At 50.5% G+C, this 20,500-nt stretch overlaps 1 protein-coding gene across 1 annotated transcript in view; it reads right to left on the bottom strand.

Annotated features, from left to right (window-relative positions):
• The window catches only part of Slit1 (slit guidance ligand 1), a 161,149-nt gene that overhangs the window by 29,110 nt on the left and 111,539 nt on the right, over positions 1–20,500 (bottom strand). The window contains exons 14-23 of the mRNA XM_052760526.1: positions 14,053–14,216; positions 13,395–13,418; positions 13,097–13,241; positions 12,016–12,090; positions 11,683–11,826; positions 8,682–8,825; positions 8,252–8,418; positions 5,192–5,324; positions 4,501–4,569; positions 2,176–2,247 (exon numbers count right to left, since the gene is read on the bottom strand). Of these exons, the coding sequence (XP_052616486.1) occupies positions 2,176–2,247; positions 4,501–4,569; positions 5,192–5,324; positions 8,252–8,418; positions 8,682–8,825; positions 11,683–11,826; positions 12,016–12,090; positions 13,097–13,241; positions 13,395–13,418; positions 14,053–14,216 (1,137 nt within the window). The remainder of the gene's footprint in view (positions 1–2,175; positions 2,248–4,500; positions 4,570–5,191; positions 5,325–8,251; positions 8,419–8,681; positions 8,826–11,682; positions 11,827–12,015; positions 12,091–13,096; positions 13,242–13,394; positions 13,419–14,052; positions 14,217–20,500) is intronic.

Here is a 20,500-nt window from a genome sequence, read left to right as displayed (position 1 = left end):
TGTGCTGAGAGGTAGAAACCAAACAAAACTGGACCACGAATCTATTTCAATAAAACTCTGAACATAAAGCCTAACCTGGGGCCTCGTTCTGGCTAGCCTCGAGCTTGTGGTAAACTTCCTGCCTCAGTACGGAAACATGTCATCAATCCTGGCTATCAAGTTCTATACTTTAATATGGGATATTGCGGAATATTAATTGTACATAAGTAGAATTATTTAAAAAAATCCAAGTGAAGTGAACCGTCCACAGCAAAGGAAAGAACACCAAATTCCTCTTGGCTGCTGAGATCGCAAAGCCCGAAGTTTGTCAAACTCAGCGCTGTTGGCAGTCCCAGGCTAGGGGGCTGTCCTAGGTGCTGAGGGAAGGTTGTGGCCTCCCTAGCCTCTGCCCACACCATGCTAGCAGAATTCTTCCTCCAAGGTGTCACAACTACACATCCTCAGCCATTGCCAAATGCCCCTGGTGCTCAGGGTCTAAGGCTTGAAATATCACTCTAGGTGGAGATGACCTTCACAGCCAGGCTCACATTAGCCCAGTCACAGATTGTCATGAAGATGGGAAATGGGGATGAGCAGATCCATAGACACCAGAGGGAACCCAGACAGGTCCTTGCTGGCCTTTGCTCGGTCCTTGCTGGCCTTTGCTCGGTCCTTGCTGGCCTTTGCTCGGTCCTTGCTGGCCTTTGCTCGTTCTCTGCTCTTAAAGTCTGGCTAAGTCAAGCCCTTTCGTGGGTACTGGCCCTCAGGTTTAATCTAAGTCACATGTGGGGAAGGCCTCAGTTCCTAGCATTTCATGTATAACTCAAGGGGAGTGGAAAAGAATGAGGTGTACTCTTAGCCACCAGGCATATATAGGATGCTGGTTAATGCCTGTGACCAGCGGCTTGCAATATTATAATAGCCAGCATGGGGTGTCTTAGGACACAGGCACAACATTTCAGAGGGTCCATTCTCACAACAGTCCAAGCTCAACACAACCCTCCCATCCACCAAGAGTAAAGTGGCTAAGGAGAGTGCAGTATAGGCTTCTAGGGAACAAGACATAGCCGTGAACATGGCTAGATCCCCACACAGGAACTGATCACAGGGGCATAGTAATGCTAAGCACAAAAGTCTGATTCAGCCCATGTGGGATTAAAAATGATTCAATCCATGTGGGGTTTAAACTGAGAAAAATTAAAGAATGTTCTGTTGAAATTCATGTGCAGATGAAAATACTACAGAGAAAAAGCAAAGAATCAACCACTATCAGTGAGAACAAGAGCTACTTTGGGATGGAAGAAAAGGACCAGGAAGGAACTAGGGGCCTTGGGATGCTAACATTGTTTTCTTTTTGCTTGACTGTCTACGTGTGAGGGTTAGTTTGTTTGCTTTTGTTTTTGTTTTGTTTTGTTTTTCCAGAGCTGAGGACCGAACCCAGGGCCTTGTGCTTGCTAGGCAAGCGCTCTACCACTGAGCTAAATCCCCAACCCCGCTGCTTAGTTTTTTGTTTGTTTTTGTCAACTTGACACAAGTTGGGGTTATCTGGGAAGAAGAACCTCAATGGAGAACATGCCTCCATCAGATTGGCATGTAAGCAATATGGAGCATTTTCTTGATCAATGATTAGTGTGGAAGAACCCAGGCAACTGTGAGTAGCGCCACTCCTGGGCGAGTAGTCCTGGGAGATACAAGGGGTAGTTGAACGTGAGCCTGAGGATCAAGCCAGTGGGCAGCCTTTCTCCACGACCTCTGCCTCAGTTCCAGTGTCCAGGTTCCTACTTTGAACTCCTGCTCTGACTTCCCTCGGTGATGGAATGTGACCTGAAGTGTAAGATGAAATCAACCCTCTCCTCCCCAAGTCGCCTTTGGTCATGGTATCACAGCAATGGAAAGCAAACCAGGACACTGCATGTGCTAGCTTTGTGATAATGTGGTAAGTAAGACATTTAATTTTTTGTGTGCTTTCCCATATGTGTGTTGTATTTCACAGTAAAGCTGTTTTGTTCTTTCCTTTGATCATGGCCAAAAAAGCCGAGAAGCGATGGATGGGGTATTATTTAGTCTGTAGACTCTCAGGCCCCTCTGTGGTGGGCAAGGCTGTCTGCATGGGATCCCAGTGAATGACAAGAGCGATACCAGCATAGTCTGATGACGGCATATCCCGTGTGCCCACCCAGCCCCGCTGGCACTCACAGTGTGGTCAGCTGGCTCATGTTGGTGAAGGATGAATTGCTTAAGGAGCTGATCTTGTTGTTGCTCAGGTCCCTGGAAAAGGCAAGAGCATCAGCATTTAGAAGGAAAGAAGGCCTTTGCCCCTGGATGACTTTCAGAGCCTCTCCCCTCCCCCATCCACCCTTGGCCCCTCGGCAGCAGGGAGGGCAAGGATCCCTATCTCGTGAGGATGTGGGGGCACAACGGACTTGCCATTGACTACTGAGCTCCCTCTGTCCCTCATCTGCCTGTCCCCTGCAGGTGCAGCAGCTGGCACTGACCAACTTCTACCTGCAGCCCAGCAGCCCCTTCTCTGGGAAGCATAGCTGGAATACCAGGCCTGTGAGGTAGGGTGAAACCCCATTTTACACACGAAGAGCTGGAGTCTTCAGTCTCTCCGTAATTAACTCACACGGGGCCACCCAGCTGGCCAGAGGAGGACCAGGCCCAACCCATCACTGCAATTTCTCCTACAGTCCCTAGTTAGGTGCAGAACATCCTTACACACCCCTACCCCTACCCTGACTGTGTCTGTGGCCCCATCTTCTAATCCCTGGTAGACACCAGCCTCAGGATGGGAAGATCCCAGCCTTGCACTCGTTCAATCTACTCTAGTTGCCGTCCAGGTTGTCTCTGGCTCCCCTAGTGACACTATCTAGAGCTGATGGTACCATCCCTACAGCCACAGCCTGTTCTTTCCCAGAGCTCTGTTCCACCTGGTGCCCAACACACCCTCAGTGGGGCTCGGCCTGGTGCTTCCTCAGCCCTGCAGCCTGGGACTGCGATTGCTTCCACATTCCACCCTTGGTATCGTGGCCTGGCCTCCGATCACTGTCCACATCTATTCCCCTTCCTAAGTTCCTCCTGTGTTAAGCCAGCGTCCACCAGTGGTTTCCTGAGACCCTCCTCTCACCAGCTTCCGCCCCAGGTTCATCACACCCTCCTTCCAACCAAACCCTCGTCGGCAGCTGCCCGTGTTGGACCCTACCGCTCCCTGAAACTTAGGGAGCCCTTAACCTCTCCCTACATCCTCCCTAGACCGTCTAAGAGAGATCCATGACCTTGGGGCCTCCTGATCTGCCTGCTCCAGCTACTGTATGCAGCTCTTGGCTCTGAAAATCATTAACAGTGTGCCCTTCCTTCAGCACCCAGGGAGCCTTCCTCTACTGAAGTCCCAACTCTGCTCCCTATTGCTACAGGCCCGCTTCCTTCCTTGTGGAAGGGAGGTGGAGTTTTCCAGTGCAGGAGAGGCAACCTAACAGGAAGAGCTCGCTTGACACCCCTGCTGTCTGCCCTTCCTTCTTCATGAACATCTGGGCCACCGGCAAAGGTCAGGCCACGGAAAGCCTGGGAGCTGGTGGAGTGGCGTCCCTTTCTCTGACCCCAGCCCCTCTTTCACCCCCACTCCACTGAAGTGTTCAAACCACGCTGGTCATTAAGCAAAGACCTACTGACTGGAGCCTCCCAGTGCTGTGAGCCAGTGCTGTTCCCAGTGGCCAGGCCTTGACCTGAATGTCACCAGCCCACGGCTACGCTGGTCCCACAGCCACGCTTTCTCAGTGAAGGGAGCAGTATGTTGACTTCCACTCTCGCCTCTTGTCTAAGAACAAGCCCACTAGCAACAGTTCGCAGCTGACATTGAGAGCAGATTCACTAAAAGCGTTTCTCAGACTGACATTGACCCACTGACTGCGCTCGTACAGAGCACTGAGGAATGTTCTCTGGACTTCTTTTTTATAGACTCTGGCTAGTACACAGACAAAAACAATTGAGGTGAGGTGCTAATTACGCTGGAAAGCTAAGAGGAGCTGACCTTATCATCCAGGGGTTTATTCTGAGTACTCCCATGGGGCAGAGGGGGTAGAAGGCAATGATAACAACGCAGGTTAAGAAAAAATAGTGTGTGGACTCGTAGCTGCCTGGTTTCATATTTGGTTTGAGGACAGCAATTGAACTGAAAGACTCCACATCATCCTCTATTCATCCCTGGCTCCTTGCAGAGACCACCAGAGCAATAATAATTACCAGCCTACAGGGAGGTCTGGAGGGATGGTGTGGACAGAGCTGTGGGTCCAGCCCATGCAGGCCAGAAAGGATGCAATTCCTAGATTTGGCCACCAGATGGCAAAACAGCTCCCAGGCATAGGTGTTCCCTGAAGAATGAATGAGGGAGCAGACAGGGTTCATTAAAGGCATCTGTCCACAAATGGGAGAGTCCTGGAAAGGTGGAGCTTTGGTAGTTAGATGCCAATGGTCCTCTTGACCACTGAGGCAGGCCTGGGATCCTCAAGACACCTGGATACTCACACAAGCTGCAGATACTTGAAGGTAGACAGCTGTCCCGGAACCAATGTGAACTGGTTCCCATCCAAATAGCTGAGGAGAGAACACCACAGCGTGAGCACCTGTCGTATGCATGTACATACACCTAGGAGCTGAGACACCATGAGCTGTGAGACTGGGCAGCACAAGGCTGAATGCCAGTGCAGGGGAGGTGAGGGCCCGGCCACCTTCGCACACAGCTCGGGAGAGGGTGAGACGGACACAGCTTTTCTTGAGAGGCCACTGGGGAAATGCAGCAAGAGTTCCGTGTGCCCAGTGCTCTGGAGTAAAAGCTTCACCAAAGGGATGTACACTTAGGTGCTATTTGTGATGGAAAAAAGAGTAAACATCTCCAACCAAAAAAGGGATCTGTTGTGGAGACCAGAGTTGACTCAAGTAAAGAACTTTGTGTCTGTAGACATTAACAATGTCTTCCCGACAAACGTTGTGAAGCGGGGGAAGCAATGTTATTTCCTAAAAGCAAAGCCCTTGCCACGAATTTGTCATAAGGTAACTGTAGAGAAGGGACTAGAGGAAGGCTGAAGCCATGCTGGAGCTCTTCTGGGCTCACCCTCCTTCCCGCCAGCCAACACCCGCTCTGCGGCATCTCCTCCCACGGCCGGATCCCACTGGTCCTGTCTCACAGGCCAACAGACTGCAGGCCTGGGCTACTCACAGTTCTGTGACGTTCTTGGGGATGCCCTTGGGCAAAGCCTGGAGATGCTTGTTGCTGCACCGGACCACGGTGTCCAGGCAGGCGCACTCCTGGGGGCACTGTGGGCGGGGCAGGCATCCCACCTCCTCCTGGCCTGGGGAGGAAGGTGTGGCATCCTGGTCAGTCAGGGGCCTGACTTCACATTGGGAAAGTCTCTGGGACTGCCCCACCCCCTCAGAGCAGCAGCTCTTTTCTGTCACTGCCTTGGCCAGCAGCTAGACCTCCCTCTTTACAGCGTGCTATTGGCCAATACCAACAGGAAGAAGGGGTTCTGGGAAAGTTTCCAGGTGAAAACAGATCTGAGGTAACCTCCTGCCTCAGACCCAAGGTGGTCCCAGAGAGGAGGCGGACACAGCTACCACTTTCTGAGCGCCTAATAGTCCCTGGCACTGTGTTGAGCATGCCCCCCTGGGAGACACAGCAAAGAGTGCCGCTGTCACCCACTGGGAGGCACTGGTAAGGCCCGGCACTCAGTGCAGCAGCTGGTCCATCTCTGGCATCCCAAGGATGAAGAGGGCGAATCGTTTTCCATTTCACTGAGGTCTGGGCGGGGTGAATGACTTGTCCTCCAGCTGATGAGGCATCTTAGGGCTGGGGCCCAGGCCTGGCTGATGCAGGCCAATGACCCCTTCATTCATCATCCGTTTCTCCAGGAAAGAGCCCTCTGTGTGTCTCCCTTTCTTATGACGGGGTGCAGCAGGATCAATGGTCCTGGTCAGAGTTGTTGAGATGGTGAGGTGACAGCAGGTACCCTCTACCAACAGTGACTCAGTTATAGGAGCTGACCGTGTTCGGACACTGCATTGTAAGTAAAGATGAACTCGCTGAATCCTCAAAACGCCCTCAAGGAGATGTGCTACAGTGGACCATTTTAGAGACGATGGAACTAAATCCAGGGTGGTTAAGTAACTGTGCAAAGTCCCCTAGCCTTGAAGGCAGTACTGGGACAGGGCTCTAGGCAGACAGCCTCTGGAAGCTGTTCTGGCCCCTGGGCCTCACTGTCTCATAGCAGCAAATGTTCACAGAGATGCTCACACCTTTTCCCTCCTAGGAAGTTGTCCTAAAGGGAACATCCCATTTGTACGGAAGGTGTTATCTATGTGGGTGTTCCTGGAAGCATAATGCAAAATTGTCACTGAGGAAGTTTGCTAAATGACAAGTCTCAGGGGCTGGCTTGGTGGTGCCCTTTAGAACAGGATGGTTTGTGGTGAAAGGATTTTGCAGGGGACCTGAAAAATCCTGAGTGTGTCCTCACATGCAAATAGGCACACAGTAGGGATCTGGAAAACTGCAGTGCAGAATGTCGACGGAGGCTGCCCCATGGTGGGGATCTGGGATGGGAAAGAGGTACAGGGGTGATTTTTCTATCTCCGGATTGTTCTTTCTTGTTTTTAAGGAATAATGGTGTCTTATCTTTATAAGAAAAACAGATTGTGTGTGTGTGTGTGGGGGGGGGGGCATGCATGTGGAGGCCAGGGAATGACCTTGGATATCATTCCTGTATGTTTACAAGAAGGCTAGGCTGGCTAGACAGTGAGCCCCAGAGGTCCTCCCATCCTGCCTCCCTAGCACTGGCCTCCCATGCCACCATGCATGGCTTTTTTTTTTTTTAAACATGGGTTCTGGGGATGAAATTCAGGTCTTAATGTTTGCAAGGCAAGTGATCCACATCCCCAGCCCCATACAAACTGTTTCTTAAGTAAAACAATGTTTTTGCCGGTGGTAGTTGTGCACACCTTTAATCCCAGCACTTGGGAGGTAGAGCTAGGCAGATCTCTGTGAGTTTGAGGCCAGCCTGCTCTACAGAGTGAGATCCAGGACAGCCAGAGCTACACAGAGAAACCCTGTCTCGAAAAACCAAACCCAACCAACCAAACAAAAACTCCACAAAGTTTTCAAGGCAAAGTTTTCAGTGGCAAGAGATTACAATCAAGATGCAGGGTTGGATTAAAAATATTTAACAAACAATCAAAAACATTTAAGCCATAAAATATATGTGTGAATAGTATGATGGAGGTAAATCATACAGTGACTTTCTTCCTTCCTTCCTTCTTTTCTCTCTCTCTCTCTCTCTCTCTCTCTCTCTCTCTCTCTCTCTCTCTTTCTTTCTTTCTTTCTTTTTTGGCAGGGTCTTGCTATGGAGCCCTGGTTGGCCTTGAGCACTCCATTCTCCTGTCTCAGCCTACATGGTCCCATGCCTGGCTTGAGTTTTTTTTTTTTTTTAATTTTAAAAGTAGGAAACAAAATTATTCTTAGAAAAATCTACTGATTTTCTTTAGAAAAACACCTTAGTCTTTCTTGCTGTGAAGGTTGGCTGTTCCCTTGTCTTTCCCTCATCTCCACGTGGCCTGGCTGGGGTGACTCCAGAGCAGAGATCCACTCTGAATGCCAGGAGGGGGGCAAGGACATGGAGACCAGGGAAATGTATCCAGCGTCCAGCAGCAGAGAGAGGGGTTTGAGAGCTGGTAACAGCCTGAGAGAAGCTCCCGTGGAGGGACATACTGAGACACTTAAGAACAGGGACAATGGAGGTGCATATTTGCTGGTTACCTCAGGAAAAAGCTGCTTCCAACAGGAACCTCAGTGTGTGATGCTTGGAAAGAACTGAAGGAAAAGCTACATCCTGCTAGAAGGGCAAGGTGGTTGTGGGCACGAGAGACTAGGAGCTCGGAGGAACAGAACAGTAGAGCACAGAATGACCAAACCTCCAGCAAGTGGGGAATCAGACTCAGCGGTGAAGGACATGGTACCCCGAGGACCCTGGAGCTAGTTTCTGGGTGAAATGCATTTCCATAAGGACAAAAATACTGAGGAGTTACTATACTTCTCTTTGTGTGATGGGATAAGAAGTCATGTTTATTTTCTTCTTCTCTCCATGCATCCCTCCCCACTACACCTCTGTTTTATAGGACTACACAGAGGTAGCTCCACGCAAAAGTGTCCCCTATTCCCTCCGCAGGGGCCAGTAGGGTGCTACCTGGCCAGCCCCATTCTCTCCCTGCTGCATGGCCCACAAGTTACCTTCCTCACACCTGAAGTCGGGGAAGGCCACATCCTGCAGGGGAATCTGCCGCAGAAAGTCCGGGTTCTGGCAGCGTGGGTTCCCTGTCACGATCTTCCTCTTCCGGAGCCAGTCACCCAGCCAGGCTAGCTGGCAGTTGCAGTTGAACGGGTTGGCCAGGAGGTTTCTGGAAGAGGCAGGGAATGTGGTCATGAAGGCACTTTGCCAGTCTCAGTGAACCTGGCGGCGTTCTCTCCCGGCCACACAGCCATCTGATGCTCCAGCACAGACAGCTAATAATCTCCCAGGTGACCAGGAGCAAAGACCAAACTAGCAGCCGAGGGAACAAGAAGGACCCATGCCTCCCCAGAAGACCCCCCACCTGGGATGGCAGGCAGGCTCCCCCGGCCTGAGTCACCAACCTGCCTGTCCTCCAAGGCTGACACTTACAGTGTGGACAGGGCCTGAAGGGTGTCAAAGGCTCCGGGGGAGATGGTGGTGATGTGGTTGTCGTAAAGGGACAGGAGCCGCACGTTGCGAAGCCCCGTGAAGCTGTCGTTGTGGATGCAGCTGATATGGTTGTTCCTCAGCATCCTGGGGGAGGGGGGCGATGAGGAGAGAGGAGGGAGAGCCCCTCAGTGACCCACCACAGTCCACCTCAGCAGTTTGGAAGCCACCGTCCAGCCTAAAAACCATTAGTGGCCTTCAAACTGCAGAGAGGGTGTCCTCTAGCCCCAGGCCATGTCCTCAGACTGACACCCGCGAGGACCCCTGTAGCCGATGGACAGCCACCCCTGGCCCTGCTAGGATGTCATTCTAGAGCACCCGTCTTCCTCATTGCTATCTGGAAATGCCCTGCCCCCATTACTCACCCTCCAAGACCCCTTTAATTCCCACCCCCAACCAAAAATGAAAGTGGAAACCAAGGCCGCACAGGACAGACAGGTGATTCCAAGAGGCATTTAAAGGGACTGTGAACACGCATGAAGCATGTCAGATTGATTAGTCGGTAATCAAGGACACCTAAAAAAAAAAAAAAAAAAAAAAAAAAACCAAGCTTCTGCCCATCAAATTGGAGAAGAAACTGAAATATAATTGTCATAATGCCAGCTTAGGCCAGAGCCGGATGATGGGCACTTCCACACATGGTTGGCAAGACAAGGGAGGGCCTCTCTGGAAGTGTTTGTTGAGTTGTCCCAGACTGTCTACAAAGGTGCTTTCTGCTGCCATCGGCTGGTCCACTTTCAGGACTTCATCACATGAATACTCAGGGATGTGCACAGAATTTGGGATGAAGGTGATAGTTACAGCATTTCTCAAAATACAGAATGTGAAAGAGCCTGAGTCTCTGGCAGTTACAGATAACTATGTCTTAAAGAAATTCTATGGTATATGGAGGGAAAAGCAGGTTACTAAACAAAATTTATTACAGGGTTCTATTAAAATATATCTGGGAGCTGGGTATGATAGCATAAGCCTATAATCACAGAACTTGGGAGACTGAGGCAAGAGGACCACAAATCCCCTGTGTTACATGGGGAGACCTGCTGAGGAAGAAGAGAAAGAGGAGAAGGAAATTTTATATATATATAATTTATATGTAAACATACATATGTGTTTACATATTATACATTGTGATATATAATTTATATATTATACACTGTGATATATATATATATATATATTCATATACAATTTCAGTTATACAGAATAAATAGTGCCTAAAAATTCTTGTGCAGTGCAGTGCCATTAGCAAACAATATCATAGATGTACTTCAAATTTTGCTAAGGAGTTGTATCTTTTTTAAGAAATATGTGTATGTGTGTTTGCCTGCGTGAATTTGTTTGCAAGGTGTGTGTAACTGCTCATGGAGGCCAGAAGAGGGCGCTGGATCCACCAGAACTGGAGTTATAGAAGGTTGTGAGCTATCATATGGATGCTGGGACTCGAACCCTGATCCTTTAAAAGAGCAATAAGTGCTTTTAACCACTAAGCTATCTCTCTTGTCCCATGATCAGATGGTTTTGTTTTGTTTTGTTTTGTTTTTGAGACAGGGTTTCTCTGCTTAGTTCTGGCTGTCCTGGAACTCACTCTGTTGATCAGGCTGGTCTCAAACTCACAGAGATCTGCCTGCCTCTGCCTCCAGAGTGCTGGGATTAAAGGTGTGCACCACCACCACAGATGTTCTTATTATGCTAATAATAATAGTAATAGAGAGGACAGTAATAATTGTTGGAGAAACTGAATATGTGTATGGCATAGACCGTGGTGGTGGTTTTACAGGTCTATCTATAGTGACCTGTGTGTATGCACATACATGTGCATGTGTGTATGTGTGTTTGTAAGTATAAAGGTACATGTAGATAAAGCATGAGAAGGGCAGCTACACACCAGCAATGACACTGGTCACTTGTGGGTGGCACTGAGATTCTAGACGCTTCACAGTCCCTCTGGGTTTTTGCTGCCCCTGTCCCCACACTGACCCTTCCTAGGTCCCTCTTCTCTCTAAGCCTTCCTCAGAAAGAACATAAGTTGACTGACTCGGTCTCCCCCAGGACCCTAGAGGAACTGAGCCGATGTAAGAAGGAGGGACTAGCCAAACAGGGGCAGACTGGAAACGTGGCCACGCTCTGCTCACGGAAAAAAAGACTGAGCTGAGCAAAAGCGCTCGGTCGGACCCCCTTTCACAAAACTCCACAGGCATCTCACATGCCTTACAGGTTACACCACCAGAAGACAGAGCTAACTACGCTGCCTGTCTGGGACTTAAACCCAGGCAGGGGCTCCGAGGGCTGCATTTCCAGAATGGCAGCCGCTGCCCATCTGCAGCTGTTTACACTAAGATGAGCTGAAATGAAGTGTGTCACAGCCACAGGTGGCTCTGAGTAGAACAGCATCCACAGGGAACATCTGTGGAGACCAACAGGAATGTAGCCCTCTCTACTGGACACTGAAGAGCCAGCACTGCCCAGAGGGAGCTTCCTGCAGTGGTCATGGAGAAGTGATAAGATCCTGGTGGGTTCCCGAGGCCTGGACTGCTCTGACTGGCTCCAAGTCACAGAGTCCAGAATTTCTAGGGATGGTGGACATCTCTGCTCTGACATCTACACATACCAAGTCACCTTGGCAGGGTCCCCTCACAGTCAGCCACCCCTCTAGTGGTTGTTCTGGTCACTCCTAAGCATGTGTCATCTGTATCCCAGCAGCCTTGATCACAGGGCACTGATGGGGGGGTCCATTCCCTTCCCCTCCTCACCAGGGGCCAGCCCCCATCCCAAGAACAAGAGGTTGGGCCTCAGGACAGTTACCAACATGAGATCATCTGTCCTACCAGACAGGTTCATCAGGGGTCCTACTCTCCTGCCAGTGAGACCAGGAGGAGGCCATTTCTCTCTAGTGCATAGGCCCATGCTGTGGCTTGTCTTTGTGCCCCTAGTCCCACCCACTCACAGGGTCCGCAAGCCATCTAGACCACGGAACATGCCGCTCCTGATGGACTCCAGCTGGTTGGCGGTCAAGTGCAGCTCACTGACAGAGGACGCACCCTCGAACGTCCCGTCTTCGATTTCTGACACCTTGTTGTTGCTCAGGTTACTGGGAGAGGAAGCAGGGGGAACCGTGAATCCCCTGCACCCAGGAGTCCCTCCCTCCCTTACTGTCCCCATCACCTCCATACATAGGAACCCCACCCCTGCTCCCAGTGGGTCCTCTGCACCCTAGGCCTTTCCTTTCTACCCCATGCCAGCATCTTGATGGGCACCTTCCCACCAATGGGAAACTCACATTTTCTTCAGATGCGAGAGTTTCTTAAACAGCCCAGTGGCCTCTAGGATAGAAATCTCATTGTTGTTCAATCGTCTGTAAAAGGCAAGGAATGGAGCGAACACAGACATGACCTAAACATGCTTTTCACTTTGAGATTATGGGGTGCAGAGAAGGCCAACTGAGCCCATTTTAAAGGAAAGCTGGGCCTGGCACTGGGCAAAAAGGGGTGATGGTCAATAAGGTATTTTTTTAAAACATTAAAAATGTAATGAAGGAGCCGGGCCATGGTGGCGTGCACCTTTAATCCCAGCACTCCGGGGGTGTGGGGCAGAGGCAGGTGGATCTGTGAGTTCAAGGCTAGCCTGGTCTACAGAATGAGTTCCAGGACAGCCAGAGCTGTTATGAAGAGAAACCCTGTCTCAAGAAACCAAAACAAAAAACAAACAAAAAAAAAATGTAATGAATGGACAGCAAGATATTTTAGTAGGTAAAGATGTCTGCCACCAACTCAGACTACTTGAGTTCTATCCTTTTCTACATGATAGGAGAGAATTGTCTCCCAAAAGCTGGTTTCTGCTCACACATGCACTATGGCATGAACACACATATACACAATAATGAACAAATGTAAAAAAAAAAAAATAATGAAAATTTGCATACATAAAAAACAAATGTGTGACACAGAAATGTGTCTGCAGATGCGGACACAGGCACATAAATTCATACTTTTAGAAAGAGGAAAACAGTAGTTAGGGAATGACTTAAACCCCAGCTTGAGATAATGGATTCCTGTCTCCCTAAAGAATCATCCCTAAGGAACGCCACGCATGGTTCAGGCTGGTGACCAGTCCTGGATGTCAAGGACTCATCGAGGAGGCAGGGAAGCAGGAGCAGGGGTCATGGATGAGGGTTGTATCTTGCCAAAACTGTCAGCTGGCATGCTCCAGCCAGTGTCTCCCATGATCCTCCTCCCCTCCCCCCCCCCCCCCCCCCCCCCCTGCCCCACCGCCCAGAGCTGGTTTGGAGAAGAGCCCTAAGCACACCCAGGTGGGTTAGTGGGTGCCGGGGTTGGGGAAGGGTGGGCAGCTCAGGAGCTCACAGCTCAGCCGTGGACTGGGGGATGCGCTCAGGGATCTTGGAGAGCTTCAGGCTGGAGCATTCCACCACACTGGCCTCACAACGGCACTTGTGGGGACAGGCCACATCACTGGTGCACTCGCTGTTCAGGTGGTAATCCTCCGTCCCTATAGTGAGAGGGTGGCAGGGCCGAGGGCCTGAGTAGGTTCCAAGCAAGCATCCAAGGGCCTGCAAAGCCCCCTGCCGCCTCCACAGCTTTCCCTCTACTGCCACCATCCCCATCCCTACCCCCAGCCGGTCCGGGCCCCCCATTCTCCTACCTGGAATGAAGTACTGCTCTTTGGCTGGGGAAAGAAGCAAATGCACCAGGATATAGAAGCAGCCAGGTCAGCCCCATGCCCCTTGGGAGGCACCCCAGGAATGCAGCTGGGACCCGGCGTGGAACTGCCTTTCCCCAGCCCATCTTCAAGTGTGGAAGGCCTTACTCCAGAACACTCATGTCCCCAGGTCAGTGCTGAGCAGCACCACAGCCAGCTAAACCTTTCACTTGCTCAGGCAGGCACTGTGCTGACCTTATGGATAGGGTTGAGGCAGAGGTGGCACTAGACTCAGAAGCTGACCCACACTGCCCACGGCCAGATGCCAAGTGGGCTGCATCTGCTGAGGCCACGTCTCCATCTGAGTCCTGGAGGAGTCTCCTACCTCACTGAGATGCTCCCTGGGCCTTGAACACAGTGACATACAGAAGAGCTGGCCTGGGAGCAGAGGGTGGGTAGGTCTCCCTCCATGGCTTCAGTAAGCCTGCCTCTCCCAGGCTGCAGTAAAGTGAGGGGCAAAGCGGAGGAACCATCCCACCCAAGTTGAATGCAGCCCCCCCCCAACCAGCAGGCTCAAAAGTGCCTGAGGACACCTTTGTTAAGGCCATCAGGACACATTCCTGGTCCCCAAGCCCACTGGAGACACACAGGTGGCCCTTACCTGAGCAGCGGAACTTCTTGCTTTTGATCTGCCCAATGCGCTTGTTGGCGAGGCGCCGGGGGCTGGCACAGCGGGCCCCGCTCGTCTCAATGGGGTTGGTACGTAAGAAGTCTGCCAGCCACTTGAGGTTACAGTCACAGATGAAAGGGTTCTGGGCCAGATGCCTGTCCAAAGGGACAAATGGGTTATCAGAGACCAGGGCTGCTGACCTATGTGTAGAGAAGGCTTTGTAACCAGCTGGCGCTGAACCAGTGCTTGTGGCCTCAAGCAGGCCAGAGCTAGCCATGGGAGAAATGTGGCGCAGGGAATTATCGGTGTGCATCCCTCTGCCAGCCCATCACAGAGGAAGGCGCGTTAGCAGAGAACTGCAGCCTCCTGCAGAACCTGCGTCACTCCCTCCAAGCCTCTCCGTGCCCTCTTTCAAGTCTCTCTTCCCTCCTCTGACTTGGATATCTCATGAGCGTGAGTGAGGAGAGACAGGATGGAGAGACTGACCGACCAACCGGCACCTTCCAGATGAAGAAGATGAGGTGACAAAATGCCAAGCCAGACGTGACCTCTGGGCCTCCCCACAGCCACAGTCTGGGTTCCTTTCTCTCCTGCAGCCTCGGGCAGCCCAATGCCTACAGCCGCCATCCTGCAGAGCAGTGGGGCCAGGGTGGGGAGGCTGGGTCTGTCCGCATGGCAGCTGCACCTGGAACCACCATTCCCAGCTCAAGCAACAGCAGTGCCTTTCTTTGGCAGGTTTCTAGCAGTTTCTCACCCCAGGAACAACCAGCCAACAGCCAGGTAGCTACTGTAGAGACTCATTCTTGTTCCCGGCTGCCTGCCTGCCTGTGTCACCAGCAGGTGAGGACATGAAGGTATGGGGAGCAGCTAACAGAGGTGGTTGCTACCATTCATACCACCCCAGCAAGCCAGCCACCAGTCCTTTTTCTAGAGATTTATGTTTGATTATACATATGTGTATGTCTGGGTATGGGCACATGAGTGCAGGTGCCCGAGGAGGTCAGGGATGGGGGTGAGTTGCCTGGTGTGGGGTGATGGAGACCGAACTCCAGTCCTCTGTGAGAACAGTAGCACTTTTAACCACAGAGTCACCGCTTCAGCCCAGACCCACCACTCCTGAACCACGCCATCACCAGGCCTTCAGACCTATGTCTGGGCACCATCCACTAGGCGTGTCTGCAGAGGCCTGTCAGAATGAAAATAGCCAGGGAAGAGCATCCCCTGCCCCTGTCCCAGCTGTCACCCTTGAGCCGGAACTTGTATACACAGTATGGAACTAGGGGTGGAGGGCCATGGGGTCAGGCCAGGACCACGTCTCCACCTGAGCGTCATCATCCAAGCTATATTGCTTACTAGCCCAGCCCTCTCAAAACCTAAGTGTGACCCTGGCCCAGGGTCTGTGCCCAGCTCAGTCTATACTTTGGACGTCCTTTCTCCCACCCATCCCCTCCCATGTCCAGTCTTTTGGCCCTGGCTTGAGATGCTGACCGAGGTCTACATTGGCCCAGCTTTTTCCCTCTTGCCTTTTTCAGTCCTGGCTCTTCTCATCTCCAGGTCCCTCCCCTGCCTCTGCATCCCACTCAGTAGACAATGTGATGTTGACTTGCCAGGCAGACTGGATCACTTGAAACATGGCAGGATTTGGGGTCTGCTAAGGGGCCTACCAGCTTCCCTTCACCCCCATCTGCACTCTAGTGCCATGCCTCTGCTGGACTGATGCGCCCCTGTTCACGACCTAGGAAGACACTCCTTTCCAATCAATGTGCCAGGTCAGGTGGTACAGCAGAATGAGAGGCTTTTGAGTGTAAAACAACCTAGAAAAGTTGAACTGCCCACAGGGACAAGTGGTTTCACTACAAACATAAGTTTTGACATAGATTTGTGTGTATGGGTGTGTGCTGTGCTGGATGGCGAATGAGTCTGGGGCTTCATGCAAAGCTAGGTAAGTACCACTGAGCAGCATCCCAGCCTCAAACGGATGTCCTTAACAATTTCTAGGGGCAAGCAGCTGGAAAGAACAGGACATTCTCCGGTATTAAAGGCATACGTGGGCACATGTGCCCCTCTGGCCATACACTGACTGAAGCAGACACTCTGACAGTAGAAAGACAGACAGCTCTGAGTTTCTTCATGTGTAAGGAATGGCAGGGAGAAGTCTCTGGGAACGGAGGCTCTCATCTGCAACATTCACCATTAAGGAAATTTGGGTTTCAAAGCCACAACAAAACACCACTTCATACCCACAGCAAGGTTACAATCAGACAATGTCAAAGGAAAGATAATACAGATGCTGGTGAGGGTGTAAGGACTCCGGATGGCACGTGACACTGTGGAGGAGGGAGTGTGCCCGGCTACAGCCGCTGTGAGACGCCCTGGCAGCTCAGCTTCTTGACTAACAGTAAACCCACTCTGTGACCCAGTGACTCTGAGAGAAATGAGAACACTGATGTATGGGGAGCTGTAAGCCAGCATGGGCAGCAGCAATGTTCCCTGCGGCTTCACCTTCTGGAAAGTGCCGCTGGGAAAGAACTCAAATGTACTTCAACCGGGTGGGGTGAACAAGACATGGCTACTCTGATACCCTGGAACAGTATTTGTCGATGACAAAAGACACTCCTCTGTCCATTTTCTTGTGAGTCAAATTAAGGATGAAATACACAAGATGCAAAACCCCCAAAACATTATGCTACGTGAAAAAAGTCAGTTATGAAAAGTGGCCTCCTGTATGAAATGACCAGAAAAAGGCAGTCTCCAGATCAGAGCACAGCCTAGTGGCTGCCTGGGGCTGGGCCGAATGGGTACAAGGGATTAGGAGCCTGGTGGAAACCTTCCAACACTGGACTGGGAACAGCTTTGTGGGTTTGCTGAGCTACTGAGTTGCTCACTTAGACACTCCATGCATGTAAGTTTACACCTCAATGTTGGTTTGTTAGTTTGAATTTTGAGTTAACATCTCTATTTGTCGCTCAAGCTGAGTTTGAACTCTTGGTCTCCAGTTCAACCTCATGAACAGCAGGGACGATAGGCATGCAGTGTTTTGTTTGATGTCATATGGGCGGGGAGAAAGACTGCAGCAAAACCAGTACCACAGCTCCGCAGCTCATGGACCGTGGTGCTGTGAGTGGATCCAGCAACCACAGGGAGGTGAATTTCCGCCCACGCTCAGCCAAGGTGTTGGACTGGTCCACGGCTATGGGCGGAGGAGAGGGACTGTAGCTCGGGTTTTCTTGTCTTTTGCTCTTGTTCCAAATCATAATTCTGTGGTTAATATGAGCAGGTGTTTGTGGCAGTCTGGCTTTGCTTTACAGCCCTACTGGAGTCTGTTCTACAGAAATACAATTGAGGAAATAAGTTATTGTTAAATGATGGGACCTGCTATTGTTCAACCTTGTGGGGGTCTCAGAACTTCCTCTATTTCAATGTCCTTATGAATAAAAATACAGCCGATAGGCCCTGCTTCCACGGGGTCACTGTTATTGAGCAAGATAATGCATACAAAGAACCTGAGTCCCTCCATCCCATCCCCCACCCCAAGGCTTCCCGTGCACCAATCTAAGTCATTGCATCCCCTTAGCCTGCTTCTGCCAGAGACTCTGCCAGCTACTGAAAACAACCATCTTATCCATCTCTTCCCGTAACCTCTAATTCCACATGCTTGGGGAGGTCCCCCATGGATGGCTTATTCCTCTCCATGCCTGGAAGTAAATTAATTAGCAGGAGCCAGGCTGCAGGTGTATGTGTGAGCTTAATGAGTTTGTCCTTGTAGCTGACATCAACTGCCGAGCAGAGTCCCCAGGGAGTGGGTGTCATAACTTTAACTCCACCTGTTCAGACTCACACAGATGTTGTCTGACGCCGAGCAGCACCAGCAGGGACCACCCCGACCACAGAAGCCATGGGAGGATGTCAACAGTCAGTCAGTGCCCATTATGCACAAGCTCTCTGGCCCGCACCAACACATCCAGACAGACCCCAGTGAGTAGGAGGGAGGGGCCAGAGGGCCTGAGTTTAAGCAGCCAGCAGGTGAACATCTCTGTGTGGGGAAGTACCCCAGTCATGGCCTAAGCACTCTTGATTAATGGCTGACCACAGCAGCAGCAGAGAATGGAGAAGACTGGGTCCCAGCATCACCCCTGCAGGATCCTGATTCATTAACGGGTGCTGAGGCTGTATTTAGTGGCTCCCTGTTCTGACCAAGTACCAGACATCTTTCCCTGCATGGGTCTAAGAAAAGACAACGTCCACACTGGTGGGACGATATGGCAGTGGAAAGATTCAGAGAGAGTCGGGGCCACCTGAAGTAAAGAAGCAAGGAGATGAACGTCAGCCACATCCAGGGTGGGGTTTCCCATCTCAGCTAAACCTTTCTGAAAACACCTTCATAGATGAATCTAGAGGTGTGTTTCTATGGTGATTCTAAATCCAGCCAGGTGGACGGTGAAGTTAACCACCACAGAGGTTGTTTCATTCAAAAAAAAAAAAAAAAAAAAAAGGCAATCAGACAGACATCTAATGCTTCCACAATCCTCTTGCAAGAAGCAATCTGTCAGTCAGCCAATCAAACCTGAACCCGACCAAACTCCTAGATCCAATATTCAGTCTAGAACAGCTGTTCTTAACTTGAGGGCACAACTCCTTTGGGGAGGTCAATCCAACCCTTTCACAGGGATCGTATATCAGATATCCTGCATATCAGATATTTTTATCACAATTCATAGCAGTAGCAAAATTACAGTTATGAAGTGGCAACGAAATACTTTTATGGCTAGGGGTCACCACAGCATGAGGGACTGCATTTTTTTTTTTTTTTTTTTTTTTTTGGTTTTTCGAGACAGGGTTTCTGTGTGTAGCTTTGCGCCTTTCCTGGAACTCGCTTGGTAGTCCAGGCTGGCCTTGAACTCACAGAGATCCGCCTGGCTTTGCCTCCCGAGTGCTGGGATTAAAGGCGTGCGCCACCAACGCCCGGCTATGAGGGACTGTATTAAAGGGTCGCAGCATTAGGAAGGTTGAAAGCCACTGGTCTAGAAGAACATATAGAGGCCAGGGGAATTTGTGACATGGTCCCATAGAGATGCCCTTTTCCAGTGTGTGACAGAGCAAATGCTGGAGTGTCACCAGTGAATGAATGACAGGGAATGAAGGCAGGGGAGGACACCTTGTTTGCAGGGGAAGTGTTCCCAGACTTGTGTGCCCAAGTATTAGTCCACACTTTTTTGGGAGGAGGTGAAAACTTCAGGAGGAATGTCAGCTAGAAGAAAGTCACTGGGGATATCTCCTGAGGGTATCTGTTTAGTTTAAAACTAAATCTATTTATTTGGAGGAGTACATATGTCATAACATGTTTGTGGAGGTCCAAGGACAACTTGTAGGAGTCAGTTCTCTCCTACCATGTGGGTCCCAGGGATTGAACTCAAGACATCAGTTTTGGTGGCAAATGCTTTTACCTGCTGAACCATTTCATAGCATCATAGGACATTCTCTCTCTTGTTGCAGGATATTTGATCGCACTATGACACCCTGAGACTGTGTTATTAAAGTTAACCTTGAATCATGGGGCGGAGCCAGTGACCAGCTAATCAGAATTAGCCATAGAGAAGCCAGGAATATGGATGGAGAAGCCGCACAGGAAGGAGTGGGGCGGGACTTAGAGATTTCGCAGTCTCTTCCATCTGGGAAGTGTGGAGAGATCAACTGTCGGCTCCTCTGCCGCTTCCTGGATCTATCAGGTTTTCACCCCAATATTTGACTTCCGAGTCTATTAGTAATAGAACACATCTCTCCCTCTCTTTCTCTGTCTCTCTGTCTCTGTCTCTGTCTCTGTCTCTCTCTCTCTCTCTCTGTGTATGTGTGTCCCTCTCCTCTTCCCTCTCCTTCCTGCTCCTCCTCTCCTTCCTCCTCCTCTTCCTCTTTCTCCATCCTTTAGAAGCTCCTCTGCCAGATGCTCCCATCTCCATAAAGTTCTGCCCAAGGCCCAAGTGACCATGGGCTGAACAGTGAACCCTCTGAAACAAAATGAGTTGTTCTGAGCCTCTGAGCCAAAATCAGTCTTTCCTCCTTGGTTGCTTCTGTGAGGCATCTGCCACATCAAGGAGAAAAGAAACGGATGCACATCTGGAGATGAAGAATGACCTAAGAAACACATCTGTCCTGTTGCATAGGCCACATCAAATCCTGATTCCAACAGAGAATGAGAAATTGTCTAATACACACGAGACAGACAGAACTTCAAACACTGACTGAAATGTTTGATGACATGAAAGAACGTTATTAAGTTTTTAGACACATTAACAGTCTTGCATGCTTCGTTCCCTTTGTGGTTCTGAAGTTAGAACCCAGGCCCCATGCATGTGAGGCAAGCGCTCTGACCCTGAACTATACCCCCCAGTCCTCGTAGCTACATTAAGAATCTTTGTCTTTCAGAGATTCCAAGGCCAGGAAG

The sequence above is a fragment of the Peromyscus californicus genome, unplaced genomic scaffold, assembly GCF_007827085.1.
Source record: "Peromyscus californicus insignis strain IS unplaced genomic scaffold, ASM782708v3 Scaffold_4__1_contigs__length_199733344, whole genome shotgun sequence".
NCBI classification, from domain to species: domain Eukaryota; kingdom Metazoa; phylum Chordata; class Mammalia; order Rodentia; family Cricetidae; genus Peromyscus; species Peromyscus californicus.
Note: the sequence above shows the minus strand (reverse complement) of the source record. Positions and strands in the feature narration are given on the sequence as shown.